General features: G+C 41.8%; 1 protein-coding gene across 3 annotated transcripts in view; it reads right to left on the bottom strand.

Moving 5' to 3' along the window:
- The window catches only part of LOC134345393 (GRB10-interacting GYF protein 2-like), a 194,989-nt gene that overhangs the window by 121,384 nt on the left and 46,881 nt on the right, over positions 1-26,724 (bottom strand). For all 3 annotated transcript variants that reach the window (XM_063045984.1, XM_063045986.1, XM_063045985.1), the window contains exons 6-8: positions 15,978-16,086; positions 2,553-2,593; positions 776-859 (exon numbers count right to left, since the gene is read on the bottom strand). In XM_063045984.1, coding sequence (XP_062902054.1) covers positions 776-859; positions 2,553-2,593; positions 15,978-16,086 — 234 coding nt within the window. The remainder of the gene's footprint in view (positions 1-775; positions 860-2,552; positions 2,594-15,977; positions 16,087-26,724) is intronic.

Below are 26,724 nucleotides of genomic sequence, written 5' to 3'. Positions count from 1 at the left end.
GAATGTAGAGTGTTCCTATGAAACCGTTTGTAAGCCGAAATGGCGTAAAGCAAAGAAGCAATTACCATTAATTTATATGGAAAAATTTTTTCGAGCATTCCCAGACCCAAAAAATAACCTACCAAATAGCACATAAAACCTAAAATAACGCTAACATATAGTAAAAGCAGGAATGATACAATAAATACACAGCCTATATAAAGTACAAATAATGTATGTATAGTGTAGTTTCACTTATCAGAATCAGGAAGTTTGAGCCAAAATTGATTTGTCAAAAAAAAAATGGCACGTACACGCCATGCGTGCTCACGTACACGCATTCGCACGTCACGCATGCACATACACCTGCCCACGCAAGGCTTCATGGCCATGGTAGTCCTTCTCGGGGTAAACACAAGTTTAAGCGAGCGTCTTTTTTCGTAAATAACGAAAATCCTCTTTCGGTTAACGAAAACAGGTACAAATGTAGGTCTTTCGTAAGAGCGAAATGTTGTAAAGAGAACGTTCGTAAAGCGGGGGACACCTGTATTCATCTGTTGTAGACGCTGCAAACTAAACTTAAGCTTTCATTTGTCAGCCTTCCATAGAAATGGGTACCTACTTCACACACGAGCAGGCAGCACAAATTTGCTGTGCTGACACCAGGGACTTCATTCCACCAAATTAGAGATGTTTGCAGACAGCTTCTAGCTTACACAATAAAAATTTTATGAACATATTCAGTTTCATTTCAGTAGAATTCACTGCATCAGTGAACAGCTCAACTCAAACATACCTGATTTTAAAGGGAACCCAGATGCTGAGAGGAAGTCATTTGGCATGCCCAAACTGGCGTGTTGGTCCTTGGAATGATTCAAACCTTAAATAAAATTATACAGAATTGATTCGGCTATTTCTTGAATGCTACACAGTAATACAAATATTTCTCATTGAAAACCATTTTTAAGCTGAGAGATATGGATTCAAATGTACTTATAATAGAGGAAATTAGTGATATATTTGAAATATTTTAAATGGCTTCAAAAATATAAAATTTCATGAATTCTCTGTTTATCATGATAAAGTTCAAAGAAAATTTATTATCAAAGTAGATTTAAGTCACCATATCAAAACCTGAGATTCATTTTCTTGAAGGCATACTCAATAAATCCATAATAGACTGCGCCAACTCTGTAATCAACCAGTGTGCAAAAGGCAAATTGTGCAAAGAAACACATAATAATAATAATAGGAAATAAATATCCGGTGAAGAGTCCTTGAAAGTGAGTCTACAGGTTGTTCGAATATCTCAGTGATGAAGTTAAGTGAAGTTATCCCCTTTGGTTCAAGAATCTCTGAAAGTAGGTACAGAGGAGATGTGAGGGGTAAGTTTTTTTTTATAAAACAGAGTGGTGAGTGCATGGAATAGGCTGCTGGTGACAGTGGTGGTGGCAAATACAATACGGTCTTTTAAAAGACTTCTGGATAGGTACATGGAGCTTAGAAAAAGAGGGCTATGGGTAACCCTAGGTAATTTCTAAAGTAAGTACATGTTCGGCACAGCATTCTGGGCCAAGGGGCCTGTATTGTGCTGTAGGTTTTCTATTTTTCTGTGTTTAACCTGATGGCTGAAGAATAATAACTGTTCCTGAACCTGATGGTGCAAGTCCTAAGGCTCCTTCAATTTCTTCCCAATGGCAGTAGCAAGAAGAGAGCATGTCCTGGGTGGAGGAGATTCTAGATGACAGATGCTGTTTTGCGGCGACAACACTTCCATGTAGTGAAGCTCAAACCTTTACCCACGATGGACTGGGCCATATCCACTTTTGTAGCATTTGCATTTCAAAGGCACTGGTGTTTCTGTACCAGACTGTGATGCAGCCAATCAATATGCTCTTCACTACACATCTATACTTCAAAATGCCACTTAATGTGCCGACTCCAGGACAAACTGCCTGAAATGATAACACTGAGGTATTTAAATCTGCTGACCCTCTCCACCTCTGAAGCTATGATCAGAACTGGCTCATGGACCTCTGCTTTCCTCCTCCTGAAGTCAATAATCAGTTTCCTGGACTTGTTGACATTAAGTTGTTGCTGTTATGGCACCACTCGGCTTATTTTCAATCTCGCTCCTACATGTTGATTCTCCAACTTTGCAAAGCTAGTAGAGCAGGGGGCTAGGCACACAACCTTGTGGTGCACCTGTGCTGATGGAAATAATGGATCCAAGTTGGTGGTGGAAGTATCTGATGAATACCAGAGCTCCGAAAAATTTTTCAGATTGCTCATATCTCAAATTAACACAATAATGTACTTTTTAAAGCCCTTCATGCAGTAAGTCAATCCAGCTCTCAAATTTGCTGTGGAAATTCCTATTATTTTAGCAACTAGAACCTTTCTCCAAACTCCAGCTCATGTTGTAACCTTCCAGAACTTAAAGAATATTTTACATTAAATTTCAACCCAGGCTTTAGATGCAAAAGTCATCAGCAAATTAAGCAGTTAAAATAGCAGAAACCTTTCTGGACCAATTCAAAGTTAATGAGTTAATACTTCAACGTTTAACTAACCTGGGTCTTTTCGCCCTGGTTTTTCAAACCGCCGTTCTCCTCTATTAAAAACAAAAGCAAGTTAAATTTGTTATATTAAAGTCCCAGAAGCAACACAGATAATTCAACATTAAAATCATTTTAGTAATGTGCTCTATTCTAATAAGCAATTTCTGTTTACCAGGATCACTTATTAATCTTGGTCAGCATCTTCCATAGAACATTCCAGATCAATGTAGAGGAATGTTCCAAGGACCCACCTAGATTCTTCAATATTTTCCCATAACCAGTATCCTATTCACTGATATAATTGTTAAAATCAAAAGCAGTGACTTTATTTTTCCATATTTATCACATCTACCATACATGTTACTGCAAATGAGTCTACAGAAATATAATTTTATGTACAATAGACAGAAAATCTGAAACTTCTTGATTTTAGAAGAATCAATCAATTTTGAAAAAGTTTTAGTGGTTATTCCTGCAAATTTGAAGCAGCTATTAAAAATTGTGATGCAAATGAAAACAATGTAATAAATGCATATTGATGTCATTACAAGAAAATAAATTTCAGTTTATAGTAAACGTGTAATAAAAAATTAATAAATTCAACACCAGCATTGTTTATTCTCCTTTGAAAAGAATTCTGATACTGTAGTACTGAATTTTTTTTCCTAAACTTGTATTTTTCAGTATTTTAAAACAATAATTTTATAGCTATGAAAGGAAACAAAGGACAAGCGTGCAGATATAAAACATGTTAAAGATCCATAAGATATTCCAGAGTATTTTCAACTAACAATGAGATACTTTTTTTGGAGTGTGGTCATTATTGAAATTAAAAACATGCAATGGAGTGTTTAATCTTCACAATATAAAAAAATCTGAAACGTAAACAGGTATCAGGACACTATCAGGATCAATCTTCAAGACACACGTCATAAAGTCAAGAGATTCTTCAGATGCTGCAAATACAGAGGAACACACACAAAATGGTGGAGGAATTCAGCAGGTCAGGCAGCAATGATTGAGGGGACTAAAGACTCAATATTTTGGGCCAAGACCTGTCATAAGGAAAGGGATCGACATTTCAAGCGGAGATCACCTTCCAAAGGGTCATTCTCTAGCTTGTCCACATGTCCCACCACAATGATATCCCCCTAATCATCTTATTTTCACAATGATTTCAAGTTCCCTTGCCCCGATCATCTTATTTTCACACTACACACACTCTTGATCTTTTCAATGATTTCTAGTTCTCTGACCCTGATCATATTATTTTCACTATGGATGTTCAGTCCCTATACACATCCATCCTCCACCAGGAAGGCCTCAAAGCTCTCCATTTCTTTCTGGACACTAGACCCAACCAGTTCCACTCCACCACCACTCTCTTCCATCTGGCAGATCTTGTCCTCACTCTCAATAATTTTTCTTTTGGTTCCTTGCACTTCCTATAAACAAAAGGTGCAGCCATGGGCACTCACATAGGTCCCAGCTTTTCCTGCCTTTTTGTTCGCTGCATGCAACAGTCCACGTTCCAAGCCTACACTGGTATGACTCCCCAACTTTTCCTACGCTACATCAACGACCGCATTGATGCTGCTTCCTGCACCCATGCGGAGCTCGTTAACTTCAACAACTTTGCCTCCAACTTCCCCCCTGCCCTCAAATTTACCTGGTCCATTTCTGACATCTCCCTCCTCTTTCTCAACCTCTGTCTCTATTTCTGGAGACAACTCATCTGCTGATGGTCATTATAAACCCACTGACTCTCAGAATCAGAATCAGGTTTATTACCACTGGCATGTAATGTGAAATTTGTTAACTTAGCAGCAGCAGTTCAATGCAATACATAAACTAGCAGAGAGAAAAAATAATTTAAAAAATAATCAAATCAATTGTGTATATTAAATAGATTAAAAACATGCAAAAACACAAATACTGTATAATAGAAAAAAGGGAGGTAAGTCCAAAGATTCAATCTCCATTCAGGAATCTGATGGTAGAGGGGAAGAAGCTGTTCCTGAATCACTGAGTGTGTGCCTTCAGGCTTCTGTATCTGCTGCCTGATGATAACAGTGAGAAAAAGGGCATGCCCTGGGTGCTGGAGGTCCTTAATAATGGAGCTGCCTTTCTGAGACACCGCTCCCTAACATGTCCTGGGTACTTTGTAGGCTAGTGCCCAAGATGGAGCTGATAGATTTACAACCCTCTGCAGCTTCTTTCGGTCCTGTGCAGTAGCCCCTCCATACCAGACAGTGATGCAGCCTGTCAGAATGCTCTCCACGGTACAACTATAGAAGTTTTTGAGTGCATTTGTTGACATGCCAAATCTCTTCAAACTCCTAATGAAGTATAGTCGCTGTCTTGCCTTCTTTATAACTACGTTGATATGTTGGGACCAGGTTAAGTCCTCGGAGTTCTTAACACCCAGGAACTTGAAGCTGCTCACTCTCTGATCCCTCTATGAGGATTGGTACGTTTTGCTTCGTCTTACCCTTCCTGAAGTCCACAATTAGCTCTTTCATCTTACTGACATTAAGTGCCAGGTTGTTGCTGCAGCACCACTCCACAAGTTGGCATATCTCACTCCTGTACTCCCTCTCGTCACCACCTGAAATCCTATCAACAATGGTTGTATCATCAGCAAATTAACAGATGATATTTGAGCTATGCCAAGCCACACAGGCATATGTATATAAGACAGTGTTGGCGCGTGGCCAAGTGGTTAAGGCATCGGTCTAGTGATCTGAAGGTCGCTAATTCAAGCCTCAGCTGAGGTAGCGTGTTGTGTCCTTGAGCAAAGCACTTAACCACACACTGCTCTGCAACGACACCAGTGCCAAGCTGTGTGGATCCGAGTGCCCTTCCCTTGGACAACATCAGTGGCATGGAGAGGGGAGACTTGCAGCATGGGCAACTGCCGGTCTTCCATACGACTTTGCCCAGGCCTCAGTCAACATCGAAATCGATGGACAGCCAAAGAAGATATAGAGAGTAGAGCAGTGGATTAAGCATACACCCCTCAGGTGTGCCAGCGTTGACCGTCAGCAAGGAGATGTTATCACAAATCCCCACAGATTGTGGTGTTCTGGTTAGGAAGTCGAGGGAGGTACAGAGGCTCAGGTTCTGCAACTTCTCAATCAGGATTGTGGGAATGATGGTATTAAATGCTGAGCTATAGTCAATGAACAGCATCCTGACATAGGTGTTTATGTTGTCCAGGTGGTCTAAAGCCGATGAGATTGTGTCTGCTGTTGACCTATTGTGGTGTCAGGCATATTGCAATGAGTCCCAGGTCCTTGCTGAGGCAGGTGTTCATAGTCACAACCAACCTCTCAAAGCATTTCATCACTGTCGATGTGAGTGCTACCGGGTGATAGTCATTAAGGCAGGCCATATTATTCTTCTTAGGCACTGGTATAATTGTTGCCTTTTTGAAGTGGGAACTTCTGCCCGTAGCAGTGAGAGGTTGAAAATACCCTTGAATGCTCCTGCTAGTTGGATGGCACAGGTTTTCAGAGCCTTACCGGGTACTGCATCGGGACCTTCCACCTTACGAGGGTTCACTCTCTTTAAAGACAGCCTCGGCCTCTGAGACGGAGATCACAGGGTCATCAGGTGCAGCAGGGATCTTCACAACTGTAGTTGTGTTCTACCTTTCAAAGCGTACATAGAAGGCATTGAGTTCATCTGGCAGCTGCCATTCATGCTATTGGGTTTCACTGTGTCGGAAGTAATATCTTGCAGACCCTGCCTGAGCTGCCGGCATCCAATCGTTTGGTTCATCCACGGCTTTTGGTTTGGGAATGTACAGTAAGTCTTTGTGGGCACACACTCATCCACACAGGTTTTAATAAAGTCGGTAACAACTGCAGCATACTCATCCAGGCTCTAAGATTAATCCCTGAATACAGACCAGTCCACCGATTCAAAGCACTCTCACAGCTACCTGGACCATAGCTCTTCCAATCTTTTAACTTGTAAAAATGCCATACCCTTCTCTCAATTCCTCAATCTCCACATCTGCTCTCAGGATGAGGCTTTTCATTCCAGAGCTAAGGAGATGACCTCCTCCTTCAAAGAAAGGGGCTTCCTTTCCACCACCATCTACACTGCCCTCAACCGCTTCTCTTCCATTTCGCACACATCTGTCCTCATCCCATCATCCCAGCAGGAATAGGGTTCCCCTCACCCTGACCTACGAGCCTGCCAGCCTCCACATCCAGCAAATAATTCTCCCTAACGTCTGCCATCTCCAACTAGATCCCACCACCAAGAACACCTTTCCCTTCCCCCCACCCTCCCCACTTCCTGCTTTCCACAGGGATTGCTCCCTAAGCGATTCCCTTGTCCATTCATCCCTCCCCACTGATCTCCCTCCAGGTACTTATCCTTGCAGGCGGAACAAGTGCTACACCTGCCCTTACACCTCCTCCCTCACAATAATTCAGAGCCCCAAACAGTCCTTCCAGGTGAGGCGACACTTCACCTGTGAGAGTCTGCTGAGGTCATCTATTGTATCCGGTGCTCACAGTGTGGCCTCCTGAAATCCAGCATAGACTGGGAGACCGCTTCACTGAGCACCCACGCTCTGTCCACCAGAAAAAAAAGCGGAATATGAGGCTACCTCCAACCTGATGGCGTGAACTTTGATTTTCACAAAATTCTGATAATGCCCCCCACACTTCTTTCCACCATTCTTCATTCTCATTTTCCTCTCAGATTCCTCCTTCTCTAGCCCTGCATCTCTTTCACCATTCAACTTCCCAGCTCTTTACTTTACCACCTGCTCCACACCAGTTTCATCTTTCACCCCACCTTTTTTAGATTATGAAGACACATAGTCCTCTTTTATTGTCATTTAGTAATGCATGCATTAAGAAATGATACAGTATTTCCTCTGGTGTGATATCACAAAACACAGGACAGACCAAGACTGAAAAAACTGACAAAACCACATAATTATAACATATAGTTACAACAGTGCAACAATACCATAACTTGATGAAGAAGTCCATGAGCACAGTAAAGGTCAAAGTCTCTCAAATATCCCACATCTCATGCAGACGGGAGAAGGAAGAAAATCTCTCCCTGACATGCCGATCACAATCCGACTCTGAGTCATCCGAAAACTTCGAGCTCTGATCAGCTCTCCGACACCAAGTACTGAGCGCCATCTCTGTCCGAACGATTCGACCTCCTTCTCGGTTGCCAAAAGCAGGTAAGACCGGGAATTTTGAGGCCTACCCTCCGAAAGATTCCCGATCACGCAATAACGACAGCAAACGAGCGTTTCAGAAAATTTTCCAGATGTTCCTGCGCTCTCACGTCCATTCTCCATCAAATCAGAACTGTCCACGGCCCCTATTTAACAGATACGATATCATTTTTCACCGGAGGGCTGCGCACACGCAGGTGCGCTGCCATCTTCTCCTCCCGCCTTCTTACTCCAACTCATCTTTTTTTCTCCAGTTCTGATTAAAGGTCTCAGCTCGAACTGTTGACTGCACTCTTTTCCATGGATGATGCCTGGACTGCTGATTTCTTCAGGCATTTTGAGTGCATTGCTTGGATTTCCAGCTCTGCAGATTTTCTCTTGTTTTTGTTATCACTCCTGGCATTTATCCCTCCAAGTAGGACTTGTCCCTTCACTGGTTAGTCATCTACTGTATCTGATACTCTCTGCAGCCTCGTCTCTATCAGTAAAACCCCATGTACATTGGGGGACTGCTTTGACCATCTTCATGCCATCCGCCACAAGCAGGATTTCCCAGAAGTCACCTATTTCAATTCTACTTCTCATTCCTATTCTGACATTTTGGTCCATGACCACCTCTACCTCCACAATGAGGTCACTCTCAGGTTAAAGGAGCAACACCTCATATTCTGCCTTCAATATGAGATCATGAACAAAGATTTATTTACAGTAATTTCTTCCCACTCCCTCTTCTCTCTTCTTCTATTCCCCATTCTGGCTCACCCCATTCTAACCCATTCTCTTCTCACCTGCCTATCACCTCTCTGATGTCCCTCCTCCTTCCTTTTCTCCCATGGTCCACTCTTCTCAATCAGATTCCTTCTTCTTCAGCCCTTTATATCTATCACCTCCCAGCTTCTCACTTTATCCCTCCTCCCCAACCCACCTAACCTTGCCCCTCTCCAGGTTTCACCCATCACCGGTTATCTTATTCTAGCTTCTTCCCCTTCCAGTCCTGATGAAGGGTCTCGGCCCAAAACATCTACTATTTATTCCCCTCCATAGTTGCTGCCTGACCTGCAGAGGTCCTCCAGCATTTTGTGTGTGTGTTACTCAAGACACGTTACCGTTACATTTTAAATGCTTACAAGGAGTAAATAAAAAAATGCAGAACCTGACTTTAAACAGCAGCAATTTTCTTTCTATATAGCTTTCAGCAGAAACTTAAAGAAAATGAGTTTGAAGACCTGTCTTTGCATAGCATAGCAAAAATATCTACTTTGATTCAAATATATTAAAAGGCAGCACTCATTAAAATAAGTTACTTCAATGGGGAAATTTTCAATCTCTTTATTTTCTACTGTAGCAATTCTTCAAGTTCAGCATTAAAATAATAGAAATACAAATTTCTAATTATCAAATCCAAGATACGGACAGAGCTCAAGCAGCGAAAGCACGCCCCAAACAAGTTGCCTTCCCCTATGCATTATCTATACTTTCAAGAACTTCAGCATTACAAATGAGCTCTGAAATTACCTGACAAATAACAGGGGCCTGTCAACAGCTTATTTTCTCATTTTTGTAGTGAACCATTATCACCAGTAATAACATATTGAAATAAACAGGTCTTTTATGATGAAGCTGATAAAAAAAAAACTTTTGGCCCATCTCTGTGGCATGTTAAGTATGTACTTTAATTTGCACAACTATATCAACACAATGGGCATTCAGCTCGTCTACTCTGTGGGTTGGCTCATACTTACAACCATTTGGAAAACAGAGCAATAATTGTAATTTAACTGCAACTATGGCACATAGATCAGATCAACTTAAAAACAAAACTAATTCTAGATGTAACATTCTTAAAAGATGAATCTACTGTTGAATCACATGATAATAATCTTCCATTGCTGCATTTAACAATTTCTGAAAATTTTTGCATGGAATCCACAGAAAGAGTTTATAGCTCTGAATGTTGTGCATATGAAGCTGCAGGGGAGCAAGTAGTCTGAGAAGCACAATTTAGCAGAGTTTGCAAATTTATTCTGATAATCCAGTTAAGGCAGTTCTAAATTTTGTAAGAATATTTCACATTTCTCTAGCTGAGGTATGTAACCACTTCAATGCAATGGCCATTCTATGGCCTGCTAAAATAAACACATACAATTTTCTATTGCAGTGGCATTTTTTTTTATACCAATTATAATGAGCACCTCAGGCCAACAAATAAAGTATCCTTCCACTCTACAATCATTAAATAAACAGTATTCTTAAAACTCCATGTTAACTTCTTGGATGCAGAGACTTTTTTTAAGCTCCTTTGAGGATAAAGACCAGACCTGATATTGAAATAAAAACATTACACATGCACATCAAATAAATTGTACATAAAGTACAGCAAAACTACAAATGATCTGTGGAAAGTGATAACTTGATAGCTCTTTCTTTCAAAGAGTTATAGGTATAATCATGGCCTCCTGTAGAGCCGTAACACTGAGTTTAAATTAAGTGCTTCAACCCCATCACGTTGGGTTTGGAAACTGTGTATATTTGCAGAATGGATTCCACTTTAGGCAGCAATGCTTAAACTTAAAAATCAAATGCTGAAGCAATTGCACTTAAGTAATATGAAAAATTGATTAAATGTAGATATACTGCACATTCCAAAATGTGGTACTATTTTTGGGCACATCTGTTCGCTGAATTCATAATTGTGTTAAGTATGACTGTGTATCAAAAGCTGCACACTTCAAGATCATAATAGACATTAAGTAGCAATAAAGTGCATGTTATTTTACGACCTAATAAAACTATAGAAACATAGAAAGCCTACAGCACAATACAGGCCTTTCTACCCACAAATTTGTGTTGAACATGTCCCTACCTTAGAAATTACTAGGCTTACCTATAGCCCTTGATCTTTCTAAGCTCTAAGTACCTATCCAAAAGTCTCTTAAAAGACCCTATCGTATCCACCTCCACCACCATTGTCAGCAGCCCATTCCACGCACTCACCACTCCGAGTAAAAAAAAACTTACCCAATATCTCCTCTGTACCTACTCCCCAGCACCTTAAACCTGTGTCCTCTTGTGGCAGCCATTTCAGCCCTAGGAAAACGCCTCTATCGACGCGATCGATGCCTCTCATTGTCTTATACACCTCTATCAGGTCACCTCTCATCCTCCGTTGCTCCAAGGAGAAAAGGCGAGTTCACTCAACCTATTCTCATAGGGCATGCTCCCCAATCCAGGCAACATCTTTGTATATCTCCTCTGCACCCTTTCTATGGCTTCCACATCCTTCCTGTAGTGAGGCGACCAGAAATGAGCACAGTACTCCAAGTGGGGTCTGACCAGGGTCCTATATAGCTGCAACATTACCTCTCGGCTCCCAAATTCAATTCCACAATTGACGAAGGCCAATACACCGTACACCTTCTTAACTACAGAGTCAACCTGTGCAGCTGTTTTGAGCGTCCTATGAACCCGGACCCCAAGATCCCTCTGATCTTCCACACTGCCAAGAGTCTTACCATTAGTACTATATTCTGCCATCATATCTGACCTACCAAAATGATCACACTTATCTGGGTTGAACTCCATCTGACACTTCTCAGCCCAGTTTTGCATCCTATCAATGTCCCGCTGTAACCCCTGACAGCCCTCCACAATATTCACAACACCTCCAACATTTGTGTCATCAGCAAACTTACTAACCCATCCTTCCACTTCCTCATCCAGATCATTTATAAAATTCACGAAGAGTAAGGGTCCAAGAACAGACCACTGAGGCACTCCACTGATGACCGACCTCCATGCAGAATATGACCCGTCTACAACCACCCTTTGCCTTCTGTGGGCAAGCCAGTTCTGGACCCACAAAGCAATGTTCCCTTGGATCCCATGCCTCCTTACTTTCTCAAAAAGCCTTGCGTGGGGTACCTTATCAAATGCCTTGCTGAAATCCATATACACTACACCTACTGCTCTTCCTTCATCAATGTGTTTAGTCACATCCTCAAAAAATTCAATCAGGCTCATAATGTAAACGTAAATTTGCTGGATCAAATAACGACAGCATAAAAAGATCGTTACTTATCTTTTTACCAGTTTATTTCTTCAAGCTCAGTCGGCGAGTGAACTTGATCCCAACATCAGGGGAGAAGCGTTCTCATCCCTCTGGCGGTTCAACAAGTTCACTGCCTGATGTCAGAATTGTTAGAAGTTATAAGGACACCGATATAAAAAAACAATCAGTTTGATAACCATTCCAGCCAAGTCAATGGACTATTGTTACAAAAGAATAATCAGTTTGATAACCATTCCAGCCACTTTAATTAAGGAAGGAATGTCCTGTCTAATTTCCATCAGCTACTGCCTTTTGTCGAAACCAAAAGGTGTGAAGAATCAGGAGACATCTTATGTGGATCTGTGTGAATTTAAACCCTTATCTTGCTCCAGAGAAGCAGCTGTGAGGCATTATTCAAACACACTGCAATCACAGGTATAGTCGGTACTTAACCCATTATTTACAGGTATCTGAGAATCCCCCAATTCCCTTAAACTTTATCAGTAAGGCACGACCTGCTCTTGACAAAGCCATGCTGACTATTCCTAATCATATTATACCTCTCCAAATGTTCATAAATCCTGCCTCTCAGGATCTTCTCCATCAACTTACCAACCACTGAAGCAATACTCACTGGTCCATAATTTCCTGGACTATCTCTACTCCCTTTCTTGAATAAGGGACCAATATCCGCAACCCTCCAATCCTCTGGAACCTCTCCTGTCCCCCTTGATGATTCAAAGATCATCGCTAGAGACCCAGCAATCTCCTCCCTCACCTCCTACAGTAGCCTGGAGTACATCTCATCCAGTCGCAGTGACTTATCCAACTTGATGCTTTCCAAAAGCTCCAGCACATCCTCTTTCTTAATATCTACATGCTCAAGCTTTTCAGTCTGCTGCAAGTCTCACTACAATCACCAAGATCTTTTTCCATAGTGAATAATGAAGTATTCATTAAGTACCTCTGCTATTTCCTCTGGTTCCATACACACTTTCCCACTGTCACACTTGATAGGTCCTATTCTTCCACGATTTATCCTCTTGCTCTTCACATACTTGTAGAATGCCTTGGGGGTTTCTTCAATCCTGCCCAAGGCCTTCTCATGGCCCCTTCTGGCTCTCCTAGTTTCCTCCTTAAGCTCCTTCCTATTAGCCTTATAATCTTCTAGATCTCTAACACTACCTAGCTCTCTGAACCTTTTGTAAGCTTTTCTTTTCTTCTTGACCAGATTTATTACAGTCTTTGTACACCACTGTTCCAGTACCCTACCACAACTTCTCTGTCTCATTGGAACGTAACTATGCAGAACTCCACACAAATACCCCCTGAACATTTGCCACATTTCTTTCGTACTTTTCCCCAAGAACATCTGTTTCTAATTTAAGTTTCCAATTTCCTGCCTGATAGCCTCATAATTCCTGTAACTTCAATTAAACGCTTTTCTAACTTGTCTGTTCCTATCTCGCTCCAATGCTATTGTAAAGAAGATAGAATTATAAGACCATAAGACATAGGAGCAGAATTAGGCCCTTTGGCCCACTGAGTCTGCTCCGCCATTCAATCACGGCTGATTCTTTTTTTTCCTCCTCCTTAACCTTATTTCCCGGCCTTCTCCCCATAATCTTTAATGCCATGTCCAATCAAGAACCTATGAATCTCTGCCTTAAGTACACCCAATAACCTGGCCTCCACAGATGCACAGAGCAACAAATTCCACGAATTCACCGCCCTCTGGCTAAAGAAATTTCTCCGCATCTCTGTTTTGAATGGACACCCCCTCTATCCTGAGGCTGTGCCCTCTTGTCCTACACTCTCCCACCACGGGAAGCATCCTTTCCACATCTACTCTGTCCAGGCCTTTCAATGAGAAATTCACTCAATCTAGACCTTTCAGTATTCAATAAGTTTCCGTGAGATTACTCCCACCCCCGTTCAACCTTTTAAATTCCAGTGAGTACAGACCCAGAGCCATCAAACATTCCTCGTATGATAACCCTTTCATTCCTGAAATCATCCTTGTGAACCTCCTCTGGACCCTCTCCAATGTCAGCACAGCTCTTCTAAGATAAGGAGCCCAAAACTGTTCACAATACTCAAGGTAAGGCCTCACCAGTGCCTCATAAAGCCTCAACATCACATCCCTGCTCTTGTATTCCAGACCTCTTGAAATGAATGCTAACATTGCACTTGCCTTCCTCATCACTGACTCAACCTGCAAGTTAACCTTTAGGGTGTTCTGCACAAGGACTCCCAAGTCCGTTTGCATCTCAGACTTTTGGATTTTCTCCCTGTATAGAAAATAGTCCTGATCACTATCTGCAAAATGCTCTCCCACTGAGAGATCTGACACCTGACCAGGTTTCATTTCCCAATACCAGATCAAGTACAGCCTCTCCTCTTGTAGGGTTATCTACATATTGTGTCAAGAAACCTTCCTGAACACACCTAACAATCTCCACCCCATCTAAACCCCTTGCTCTAGGGAGATGCCAATCAATATTTGGGAAACTAATATCTCCCATCACAACAACTCTGTTATTATTACACCTTTCCAGGGTCTGTTTCCCTATCTTCTCCTCGATATCCCTGTTACTATTGGGCGGCCTATAAAAAACACCCAGTAAAGTTATTGACCCCTTCCTGTTCCTAACCTCCACCCAGAGTCTCCGTAGACAATCCCTCCATGGTGTCCACCTTCTCTGCAGCCGTGACACTATCTCTGATCAACAGTGCCGCGCCCCCACCTCTTTTGTCTCCCTCCCTGTCCTTTCAAAACTCAGAACTTGAAGTAACCATTCCTGTCCTTGAGCCATCCAAGTCTCTGTAATGGGCACCATTTCATAGCTCCACACTCTAAGCTCATCCGCTTTGTTCACAACACTACTTGCGTTAAAATAGACACATCTCAAACCTTTGGTTTGAGTGCGTCCCTTCTCTATCACCTGCCTATCCTCCCTCTCGTACTGTCTACAAGCTTTCTCTATTTGTGAGCCAACCTCCTCTTCCCAGTCTCTCCAGTTCGATTCCCACCCCCTAACAATTCTAGTTTAAACTCTCCCCAGTAGCCTTAGCAAACCTCCCCGCCAGGATATTGGTCCCCCTAGGATTCAAGTGCAACCCGTCCTTTTTGCACAGGTTACACCTGCCCCAAAAGAGGTCCCAATGATCCAGAACTCTGAATCCCTGCCCCATGCTCCAATGCCTCAGCCACACATTTATTCTCCACCTCATTCTACTCCTATTCTCACTGTCGCGTGGAACAGGCAGTACTCCCGAGATTACTACCTTTGAGGTCCTGCTTCTCAACTTCTTTCCTAACTCCCTGTACTCTCTTTTTCAGGACCTGTTCCCTTTTCCTACTTATGTCATTGCTACCAATATGTAGCACGACCTCTGGCTGTTCTCCCTCCACTGCACGATATCTTGGACGCGATCTGAAACATTCCGGACCTTGGCACCTGGGAGGCAAACTACCATCCGATTTTTTTTCCTGCGTCCACAGAATCACCTGTCTGACCCCCTAACTATAGAGTCCCCTATCACTACTGCCTTCCTCTTCCTTCCCCTACCCTTCTGAGCCACAGTGCCAGACTCTGTGCCAGAGGCACGGCCACTGTCGCTTCCCCCAGGTAGGCTGTCCCCCCCACAACAGTACTCAAACAGGAGTACTTATTGTCAAGGGGTACATGATAACTATGATAAAAATGGTTTCAAAACAAATGGATTAACTACACCAATGCAATGCAAATTAATTTGGCGATAAACATTGCTGCTAGTATGTGGAGGTAAACAATAGAATCCAGGGACTTGATGACAATGTGGGGTGACAAAAATTTAGATTAATGTAGGATAAGTGTAAATGGGTGACTGACAGTATAGACTTGCTAGGCTGAAGGGCTCGTTTCTGTGCTGAATCTCGCTATGATTCCATGACAGCTGGAAGAAAAAGATGGAACAGAAAAACTTATGGAGTCAAGCTGGACTTAATAGTAAAAACAATTTTGAAACTAAGACAAGAAAGACTTACTACAGGATAATGGAAAAAGCTCCAAAAAGCCCAAAGTAAACATGAATACATTTAATTATTACATAATTGTTAATACCGCAGTTTCTAGAAGATTAACAGAATTGGAGACAAGATCCAAAGAATTAATTTAGTGCACTAACTCACCTTTCTTCCCAACTTTGCGATCTATGTATTTCGCGAACCCCTCGACCGAAACCCACTTCACCTTCATCAAAACTTCTTTGGTAAAAACCACCTTCACCTCGTCCTCGACCTGAAGAATGTTTTAATAGAATTTAGGATTATATAGTGCAGAATTTCCAAGTTTTGTGTTGTGCTATCCATATGTTTAAGTATGCATCTCAATGCTATCGAATCTCCAGTAAACACACAGGGAAATTATTAAGTATGGAACTGATATACTGCACAAAGAATTGTTGTAAACTGATAAATTCCTGAACTGGTGACAGAACAGATTTCAGCCCTTACGGACAAAAAATGTATTGATCAGAAAGGTATTGGATTAAATTTTAAATTTCATCTACAGTAACTCCATGTAGACATATACAATGCAGCCCACAATACATTTGAAATTTTATCAAACTTCAGAAATAGAAAATCAAACTTCACAGAAAGTGCTCTCAGAGATACTTGGAAAATCTGATCCATTTTTTCAATACATGCTAATTTTTCTGATTAGCAACTGAATTGCCTATTCTTGCTTTCATATTGATTCTTCAACATACCACTGCTTACCTTAATTCCACTAAGGGTTCCATGATCACCGGTCCATTTCCAGTAAATCATCTTCTGTGAATAAAGCCTTTCCACCATTTTATTTTAGAGATACAATCAGAACAGGCCTTCCAGCCCAACAAGCCACACCACTCAGCAACCCACCTATGTAACCCTAGCTTAATCATGGGACAATTCACAATGACCAATTAATCTACTAGTCTGTACATCTTTGGAAAGTAGAAGGAAACCGGAACACCCAGAGGAAACCCATGAGATACCAATCTTCCTTCATTGAAAAGTTAAATCACTAGAAGTGGGTGATATCATGTAGAATCCTTCTGTTGGATTGTTTCTGTTCTAAGTCACAATAATAGACAATCTGCCCAAACTAATAACAAACAATTGTACTTTTCATGTCTTTATTGAACATATTGTTTATTCACAGTCCAGGATGGAAAAAGTATGTGAACCCTTGTATTTAACAACTGGTAGAACCTCCTTGACCAACAAAAATCTCCACCAAACATTTCCTGTAGCTGCAGATCAGACTTACACAATGGGAAGGAGGAATTTTGAACCATTCCTCCATACAAAACTGATTCAGTTCATCAATATTACTGAGATATCTGGCATGAACAACCCTCTTCAATTCATGCCACAGCATCTCAATTGGATTACAATCTGGACTCTGACTTGGCCATTCCAAAGCACAAATTTTCTTCTTTTTAAACTATTCTGTTGTTAATTTAATCATGTTTTAGATCATTGCCTTGTTCTATCATCCTACTTCTATTAAGCTTCAGCTGACAGATTACTACCCTGGAATTCTCCTGTAAAAGGTCAATACAATTTCGAACTCATTGTTTCCTCAATGATTACAAGCTGTCCAGGTACTGAGGCAGCAAAGCAGCCCCAAACCATGATGCTCCCACCACCATGCTTCACAGCTGGGTTGAGGTTTCGATGTTGTTGCGCGTGCCTCTTTTCCTCCAAACGTATCAGTGCGCAATTTTACCAGAAGTTCAACTTTTGTCTCATCTGTCCACAGAACATTGGCCCAGCACATTGTGGAACATCCAGGTGGTCTTTTGTAAACTTGAGACATGCAGCATTGTTTTGTTTGGAGAGCAGTGGTTTCCTCCATGGTGTCCTTTCATGAACATCAGTCTTGTTCAGTGTTTTTCTTACAATGTACACATAAGCAGAGACTTTAGCAAGTTCTAGAGATTTCTGCAAGTCTTTTGCTGTTAACTCGTGGTTTTTTTTTCACTTCCTTCAGCATTGCGTGTGGCCTTTGCAGGATGCCCACTTCTAAAGAGAGTAGCAACAGCACTGAATTTCCTTCCTTTGTACACTATTTCTCTTACTGTGGACTGATGAACACTCAGGTCTTTAGAAATGCTTTTGTAGCCTTTTCCAGCTTCATGCATCTCTATAATTCTTCTAAGGTCCTCTGAAAGTTGTTTTGATTGAGGCACAGTGCATATAAACGAATCTTGAGAAGAGCAGGCTCTGTCAGTAATCTGACTTTGTGTGTCTTTTTTATAGGACAGGGCATCCCTACAACCCACACCTCCAATCTCAACTCATTGATTGGAACACCGTACTCCAAATAGCTTTTGTAGAAGGCATTGCCCCAGAGGTTCACACTTTTTTGAACTTAGATTGTGATTGTTTAAATTGTATTAAATTATGACTGTATTGATGAAAAGTAGTACAATTGTTTGTGTTATGGTGACTTAGATGAAGATCAGACCACATTTTATGAGTAATTATTGGAAAAAAAACTAGGTCATTGCAAAGGTTCACAAACTTTTTCTTGCAACTGCATATTGTGTTGCCCTTAAGGCATTTATTTGATTTTGTTGGGTCTACGCTTTAAATGATTTGTTTGTAAGTATTTGCTAGTTAAAGGTTGATAATTATGTTACAGTATAACAAAGGTAAATTCATTGTCTATGGTATATTGCGGCATGCGATGACGTCACCTCTGGTTTCGCCACATCGTGTGTAACCTCCGGTTCGGAGAAGGTATAAAGATGGGTGCCATGCGTGCAGCATGATCGTGAAGAGCTCCGTTCTACCCACAAAGACACATTATAGAAGCAATGCCTTTTCACCATACGATGTTAATGTGGAAGAGTGAACAGTAAATGGTTAACCTTACTACCACTGTCTTCATTGGCTCCGGTTTAACTTGGTGTTTAGTCAGAGTTTCAACAAACTGCACGAGAACACTACACATACGTCTAGAGTAGCATCGTGTGAACATGACAATAATATTAATGGAATATCCCATTTTATGACTACATAGAGAGTACAGTCAATAAGTGACAGTGAATCTATATTACATTTTAATAAGACCACCACTCTGTTTGAGCTTCATACCATAAGAGGGTGAGCAGACTTGGAAGCAAATTCTGGCTTCCCAAATTCAGCCCTTAAGCACTAAGTTGTGTGTAATATTCTTACAATCACATCTGGAGTAGAAATAGTGTCACTTAAGAGATCTTGCTGTCACTTGCATCAATCCTACTAGGGCACTGTCTACTATTGCACTAGAAACCAAGGGCTATTTATTTCCAAACTGTTGCACATCAAGCATTTATTGTCAAACAAACACTGAGCAACTACAAAACTAATTATGCGCAATTCGCATCAGCTTTGAGGTGAACAAAGGGAATAACCACTACAGTGTACCTCTGCTGGGAGTCGGTTGTACAGAGACAAATCATGAAACCAGGACCTTCGACCTGCTGAGCCCACATGAACCGTAAATCACCAATTTATAATAATCCCTTTAAAATAAACTCTCTACTCATTCAAATAGTTCAATGTAAATTTATTATCAAAGTACATACATGTCACCATATTCAACGCTGAGATTCATTTTCTTGCGGATATACTCAAAAGATCCATATAACAATTGCAGCACGCAAACAGGCCATTTCGGCCCTTCAGGTCCGTGCCGAACTCTTACTCTCACCTAGTCCCACCCACCTGCACTCAGCCCATAACCCTCCATTCCTTTCCTGTCCATATAGCTATCCATAACCATAATAAAAATCAATGAAAGACCTCACTAACAGGATGGATAATCAGTATGCCAAAGACAAACTGCAAATACAAAAAGAATAAATAAAAAAATAAGCAATAAATATCACGACCATGAGATGAAGAGCCCTTGAAAGCCAGTCCAGTGGCTGTGGGCAAAGTAAAGTTGAGTGAAGTAATCACCACTGGTTCAAGTGCCTGTTGGTCACGGGAAAATAACCATTCCTAAACTTGGTGGTGGTGAGTCCTGAGGCTTCTGAACCATCTTACTTATGGCAACAGTGAGAAGGGAGCATGCCCTGCGTGGTGGAGGTTCTGGATAACGGATGATGCTTTCCTGTGACAACGCTTTGTGTAGATGAGCTAACTGGTGGGACAGGCTTTACCCGTGATGGACTGGACTGTATCCACTACTTTTTGTTGGATTTTCCATTCAAGGGCATTGATGTTTCCATACCAGACTGTGGTGGAGCCATTCAATAACCTCTCCACTACACATCTATAAAAAATTGTCAAAGTTTTTGATATCATGCCGAGTTTACGCAAATTTCTGAGGAAATAGAGGCACTCGTGTGCTTTCTTCGTAATTGCACCCATGTGCTGGGCCTGAGATAGGTCTGCCAAAATAATAACACCGGGGAATTTAAAGTTGCTGACCTTCTCTACCTCTAATCCCTTGATGAGAACTAGCTCCTGGACCTCCAGTTTCCTTCTCCTGAAGTCAATAATCAGCTTCTTGGTCTTGCTGATATTGAGCATTTTCAACTCTCCCAAAATATTCTACAATGCACACTACAGGTGATTTCTTTAGGATATGGGGGGAGGGGGGGAGAAACCCAAACACCTGGAGGCAACCCATGCAATCACATGAAGGATTTGCAAACTCCACACAACAGCACCCAAGGGCAGAAGTGATTCTGAGACTCAGTGCAATCCATTGGCGCATTAACCAGGAACTGATCTGGGTCTCCCATTAAACCACCAATGCAGTAGAGTTAATTTTGGAATTACTATGAAACTCTAATTGCCTATTCTGGATCTTCAGCTGGGCAGAGTTGGGCCTCTAATTTACAGATAACAACCTTAAAATCCTCATGGAGAGGTGCTACTAAATAGATGCTTTGCACCAAGGGTGCCAAGAAGTACTTCATTTTATGACCCCGTTCCTTCCACAACAAAAGAGTTAAGAAAGCCACACAGCATAGCCAGGGAGAATGACTGGCAGCACAGAGAAAAGCCACATGTGGGTTATATCAGACCCGAGACATAAATTGCTCAATCTCTCTCATATGGTCAAATATAATGTTATTTCCTGCAAAAGCCGCAGTATACTAATATTGCAGTTATTTTTGCATATTAAACAAATTAATTTTATCTTACAAAAACAATTTTCTGCTGAAAAATGGGCTCTCACAATTGAAATTGTGTAGCACACAGCTCAAAAATATATAGATCACCTTCGCTTTTTGCTTGCCCACACTTTCAATGCATGGTAGATTTTACTTTTTAATCTGCTCATTAATGCAAATATCCAATTAACGTTCAAAATATATTATCAAAGTACATACGTCATCATATACAACCTTGAGATTCAATAAATCTAGGATAGAATAACTTATATTAGACTATAGACAGAAGTTATCACTTGCTTCAAAAGAAGCAACAATTATACCAGTGCCGAAGAATAATATGAACTGCCTTAATGACTATCGCCCGGTAGCACTCACATCTACAGCGATGAAATACTTTGAGGTTGCTCATGACTAGACTGAACTCCTGCCTCAGCATGGACCTGGACCCATTCCAAATTGCCTATCACCACTATAGGTCAACGGCAGATGCAAAGTCAATGGCTCTTCACACAGCTTTAAATCACCTGGAGAATACAAACACCTATATCAGGATGCTGTTCATCGACTATAGCTCAGCATTTAACCCCATCATCCCCACAATCCTGATTGAAAAGTTACAGAACCTGGGTCTCTATCTCCCTCTGCAATTGGATCCTCAACTTCCTAACTGGAAAACCACAATCTGTGCGGATTGGTGATAACATCTCCTCCTTATTGACGATCAACACTGGTGCATCTCAGGGTGTGTGCTTAGCCCACTGCTCTACTCTCTCTATACCCACGAGTGTGTGGCTAGACATAGATCAAATACCATCTATAAATTTGCTGTAAATTTATAGATTTACCATCTATAAATCTATAAATACCATCTATAAATTTAATGGTGATACAACCATTGTTGGTAGAATCTCAGTTGGAGACAAGAGAGTGTACAGGAGCAAGATAGACCAACTAGTGGAGTGGTGCCTCATCAACAACCTTGCACTCAACGTCAGTTTCAGAAGAAAGAGTTGATTGTGGACTTCAGGAAGGGGAAGACAAAGGAACACATACCAATTCTCAGAGAGGAATCAGAAGTGGAGAGTGCGCACAGTTTCAAGTTCCTGGGTGTCAAGATCTCTGGAGACCTAACCTTGGTCCCAACATATCAATGCAGTCATAAAGGCGGCAAGACAGCTACTATACTTCATTAGTAGCTTGAAGAGATTTGGTATGTCAACAAATACATTCAAAAACTTTTATAGATGTACCGTGCAGAGCATTCTGATTTTGGCAGGCTTCATCACTGTCTGGTATGGACGGGCTACGCACAGGACCAAAAGAAACTGCAGAGGGTTGTAAATTTAGTCGGCTCCATCTTGGGTACTAGCCTACAAAGTACCCAGGACATCTTCAAGGGGTGGTGTCTCAGAAAGGCAGCATCTATTATTAAGGACCTCCAGCACCCAGGGCTGCCCTTTTCTCACTGTTACCATCAGGTAGGAGGTACAGAAGCCTGAAGGCACATACTCAGAGATTCAGGAATAGCTTCTTCCCTAAATGGACATTGAACCCATGAACACCACCTCATTTTTTTTAATATATATTTGTTTTTGCACGATTTTAAATCTATTCAATATACATATAGTTTATTGGTTTACTTATTTATTGTTTTTTATTTTTTCTTCTATATTATGTATTGCATTGAACTGCTACTGCTAAGTTAACAAATTTCACAACACATGCCAATGATAATAAACCTGATTCTGATTGAGAGGCCATACCAAAGTGGGCGTTCAACCAGTGTGCAAGAGACAACAAACTGTACCAATACAAACAGAAAGAAATAATAATAACCAATAAATATTGAGAACATGAGATGAAGAGCCCTTAAAAATGTGATCATAGATTGTGGGAACATTTCAATGATGGGGTAAACAAAATCAAATGAAGTTATTCCCTTTGGTTCAAGAGCCTGATGGTTGAGGGGTAATAACTGTTCCTGAACAAGGTGGTGGTGATTCCTGAGGCTCCTGTACCTTCTTACTGATGGCAGCAGTGAGAAAAGAGCATGCCCTGGGTGGAGATGGTCCTGGATGATGGATGCCACTTTTTTGTGACAACACTTGATATAGATGTGCTCCATGCTGGGGAGGGCTTTACCTGTGATGGACTGATCCATATCCACTACTTTTTGTAGGATTTTCTGTTCAAGGGCATTGGTGTTTCCAAACAAGGCTGAAATGCAGCCAGTCAATATTCTCCACTACATATCTATAGACGTTTGTCAAAGTCATGCCAAATCTTCGCAAATTCCTAAGGAGGTAGAGGCATTGTTGTCCTTCCTCTGTAATTGCACTTATGTGCTGGGACCAGGACAAATCCTCCAAAATAATGACACCGAGGAATTTAAGGTTGCTGACCCGCTCTATCTCTAATCTCCTGATAAGAACTGGCTCATAGACTTCTGGATTCCCCCTCCTGAAATCAGTAATCAGCTCTTTGGTTTTGCTGACATTGAGTAAGAGGTTGTTATTATGCCACCATTCAGCCAGATTTTCAATCTCCCTCCTATATGCAAACTCGTCACCACCTTTGATTCGGCCTATGACAGTGGTGTCATATACAAACCTGAATGTGGCAATAGAGCTGTCTTTAGCCTTACAATCAAAACTTTAATGCAAGTAGAGCAGGGGGCTAACCTTGTGATGCACCTGTGCTGATGGAGATTGTGGAGGAGATGTTGTTGCCAATCCGAACTGACTGCGGACTGCAAGTAAGGTAATCTAGGATCCAACAGCATGAGATACTGAGGCCAACGTCTTGAAGTTTATTGATTAGTTTTGAGGGGATGATGGGGCATTAACTACTGAGCTGCAGTCAATAAAGAACATCTTGAGGTATGCACCTTTGCTATCCAGATATTCCAGAGCCAAGGTGCCGTACCTGCTTGGTTTGCCGAGTCCTTCAGAAGAATGTGAAATCTGTAGCTCATTAAGTTGATTTAAAAGTACATTATTTAAAGAGAAATTACATGCTTCAGATTGCCAAGAGAGTAAATCAGAAGTAGTCTATTTAGAAATATTGTACACAGCCTGCAGAACGTCGCCATGGTTCATCAGCACCACCTTGCCACACACATTAGGTGGCAACAACTCAATACCCAACAATTGTGCAAATATAGAAACATAGAAACATAGAAAATAGGTGCAGGAGTAGGCCATTCGGCCCTTTGAGCCTGCACCGCCATTTATTATGATCATGGCTGATCATCCAACTCAGAACCCCGCCCCAGCCTTCCCTCCATACCCCCTGACCCCTGTAGCCACAAGGGCCATATCTAACTCCCTCTTAAACATAGCCAATGAACTGGCCTCAACAGTTTGCTGTGGCAGAGAATTCCACAGATTCACCACTCTCTGTGTGAAGAAGTTTTTCCTAATCTCGGTCCTAAAAGGCTTCCCCTCTATCCTCAAACTGTGACCGCTCGTTCTGGACCTCCCCAACATCGGGAACAATCTTCCCGCATCTAGCCTGTCCAATCCCTTTAGGATCTTATACGTTTCAATCAGATCCCCCCTCAATCTTCTAAATTCCAACGAGTACAAGCCCAGTTCATCCAGTCTTTCTTCATATGAAAGACCTGCCATCCCAGGAATCAATCTGGTGAACCTTCTTTGTACTCCCTCTATGGCAAAGATGTCTTTCCTCAGATTAGGGGACCAAAACTGCACACAATACTCCAGGTGTGGTCTCACCAAGGCCTTGTACAACTGCAGTAGTACCTCCCTGCTCCTGTACTCGAATCCTCTCGCTATAAATGCCAGCATACCGTTCGCCTTTTTCACCGCCTGCTGTACCTGCATGCCCACTTTCAATGACTGGTGTATAATGACACCCAGGTCTCGTTGCACCTCCCCTTTTCCTAATCGGCCACCATTCAGATAATAATCTGTTTTCCTATTTTTGCCACCAAAGTGGATAACTTCACATTTATCCACATTAAATTGCATCTGCCATGAGTTTGCCCACTCACCCAACCTATCCAAGTCACCCTGCATCCTCTTAGCATCCTCCTCACTGCTAACACTGCCACCCAGCTTCGTGTCATCCGCAAACTTGGAGATGCTGCATTTAATTCCCTCATCCAAGTCATTAATATATATTGTAAACAACTGGGGTCCCAGCACTGAGCCTTGCGGTACCCCACTAGTCACCGCCTGCCATTCTGAAAAGGTCCCGTTTATTCCCACTCTTTGCTTCCTGTCTGCTAACCAATTCTCCACCCACACCAATACCTTACCCCCAATACCGTGTGCTTTAAGTTTGCACACTAATCTCCTGTGTGGGACCTTGTCAAAAGCCTTTTGAAAATCCAAATATACCACATCGACTGGTTCTCCCCTATCCACTCTACTAGTTACATCCTCAAAAAATTCTATGAGATTCGTCAGACATGATTTTCCTTTCACAAATCCATGCTGACTTTGTCCAATCATTTCACCGCTTTCCAAATGTGCTGTTATCACATCCTTGATAACTGACTCCAGCAGTTTCCCCACCACCGACGTTAGGCTAACCGGCCTATAATTCCCCGGTTTCTCTCTCCCTCCTTTTTTAAAAAGTGGGGTTACATTAGCCACCCTCCAATCCTCAGGAACTAGTCCAGAATCTAACGAGTTTTGAAAAATTATCACTAATGCATCCACTATTTCTTGGGCTACTTCCTTAAGCACTCTGGGATGCAGACCATCTGGCCCTGGGGATTTATCTGCCTTCAATCCCTTCAATTTACCTAACACCACTTCCCTACTAACATGTATTTCGCTCAGTTCCTCCATCTCACTGGACCCTCTGTCCCTTACTATTTCTGGAAGATTATTTATGTCCTCCTTAGTGAAGACAGAACCAAAGTAATTATTCAATTGGTCTGCCATGTCCTTGCTCCCCATAATCAATTCACCTGTTTCTGTTTGCAGGGGACCTACATTTGTCTTTATCAGTCTTTTCCTTTTTACATATCTATAAAAGCTTTTACAGTCCGTGTAAATATGGTCAAGAAGTTCAGTTGCTGTTCAGACCAAACATCAGAATGGGGAAGAAATGCAATCTAGGTGACTTTGACTGTGGAGTGCTTGTTGGTGCCAGACAGGGTGATTTGAGTATCTCAGAAACTGATCTCCTAGGATTTCCACACACAACAGTCTAAAGAGCCTCCAGAAAATGGCGCAAAAAAACGGGAAAAAACATCCCATGAGCAGGAGCACTATAGTGAAAATGCCTTGTTAATGAAAGAGATTAGAGGAGAATGGCCTGACTGGTTCAAGCTGATAGGAATGGGACAGTAACTGAAATAAACATGCTCCATAACAGCAGTGTGCAGAAGAGCATCTCTGAATGCACAACACTTTGAAGCCTGAAGTGGATAGGCAACAGCAACAGAAGATCAACACCAAGTTCCACTCCTCTACCTAATAAAGTGGCCACTGGGAGTATACTTCCTAAGAATGCAGCTTTTCATCCAGCTCTCAGATGACCACTAGTATATTCTTCTGCCTTTATCGCTACAGCTTCCCTTTGCTTAAGTTGATCTCTGCAGGAAGGAGCAGATCACTCTATCACGTTTGCATTGGCTTCAGGTCTTTCCTCAAATGCCTGGCAGCACAACATACCCAGCAGGACAACCTGTGAGGGATGCATGATAAGAGGCCAGTGACTGGAGAATTCTTTTTTCTGCAGTCTCCAAGAGTTATCAGTGTAATTCCTACTCATGGCCCCTCCAACCTGAC

Source organism: Mobula hypostoma, chromosome 4 (genome assembly GCF_963921235.1).
Source record: "Mobula hypostoma chromosome 4, sMobHyp1.1, whole genome shotgun sequence".
Lineage (NCBI taxonomy): Eukaryota > Metazoa > Chordata > Chondrichthyes > Myliobatiformes > Myliobatidae > Mobula > Mobula hypostoma.
Note: the sequence above shows the minus strand (reverse complement) of the source record. Positions and strands in the feature narration are given on the sequence as shown.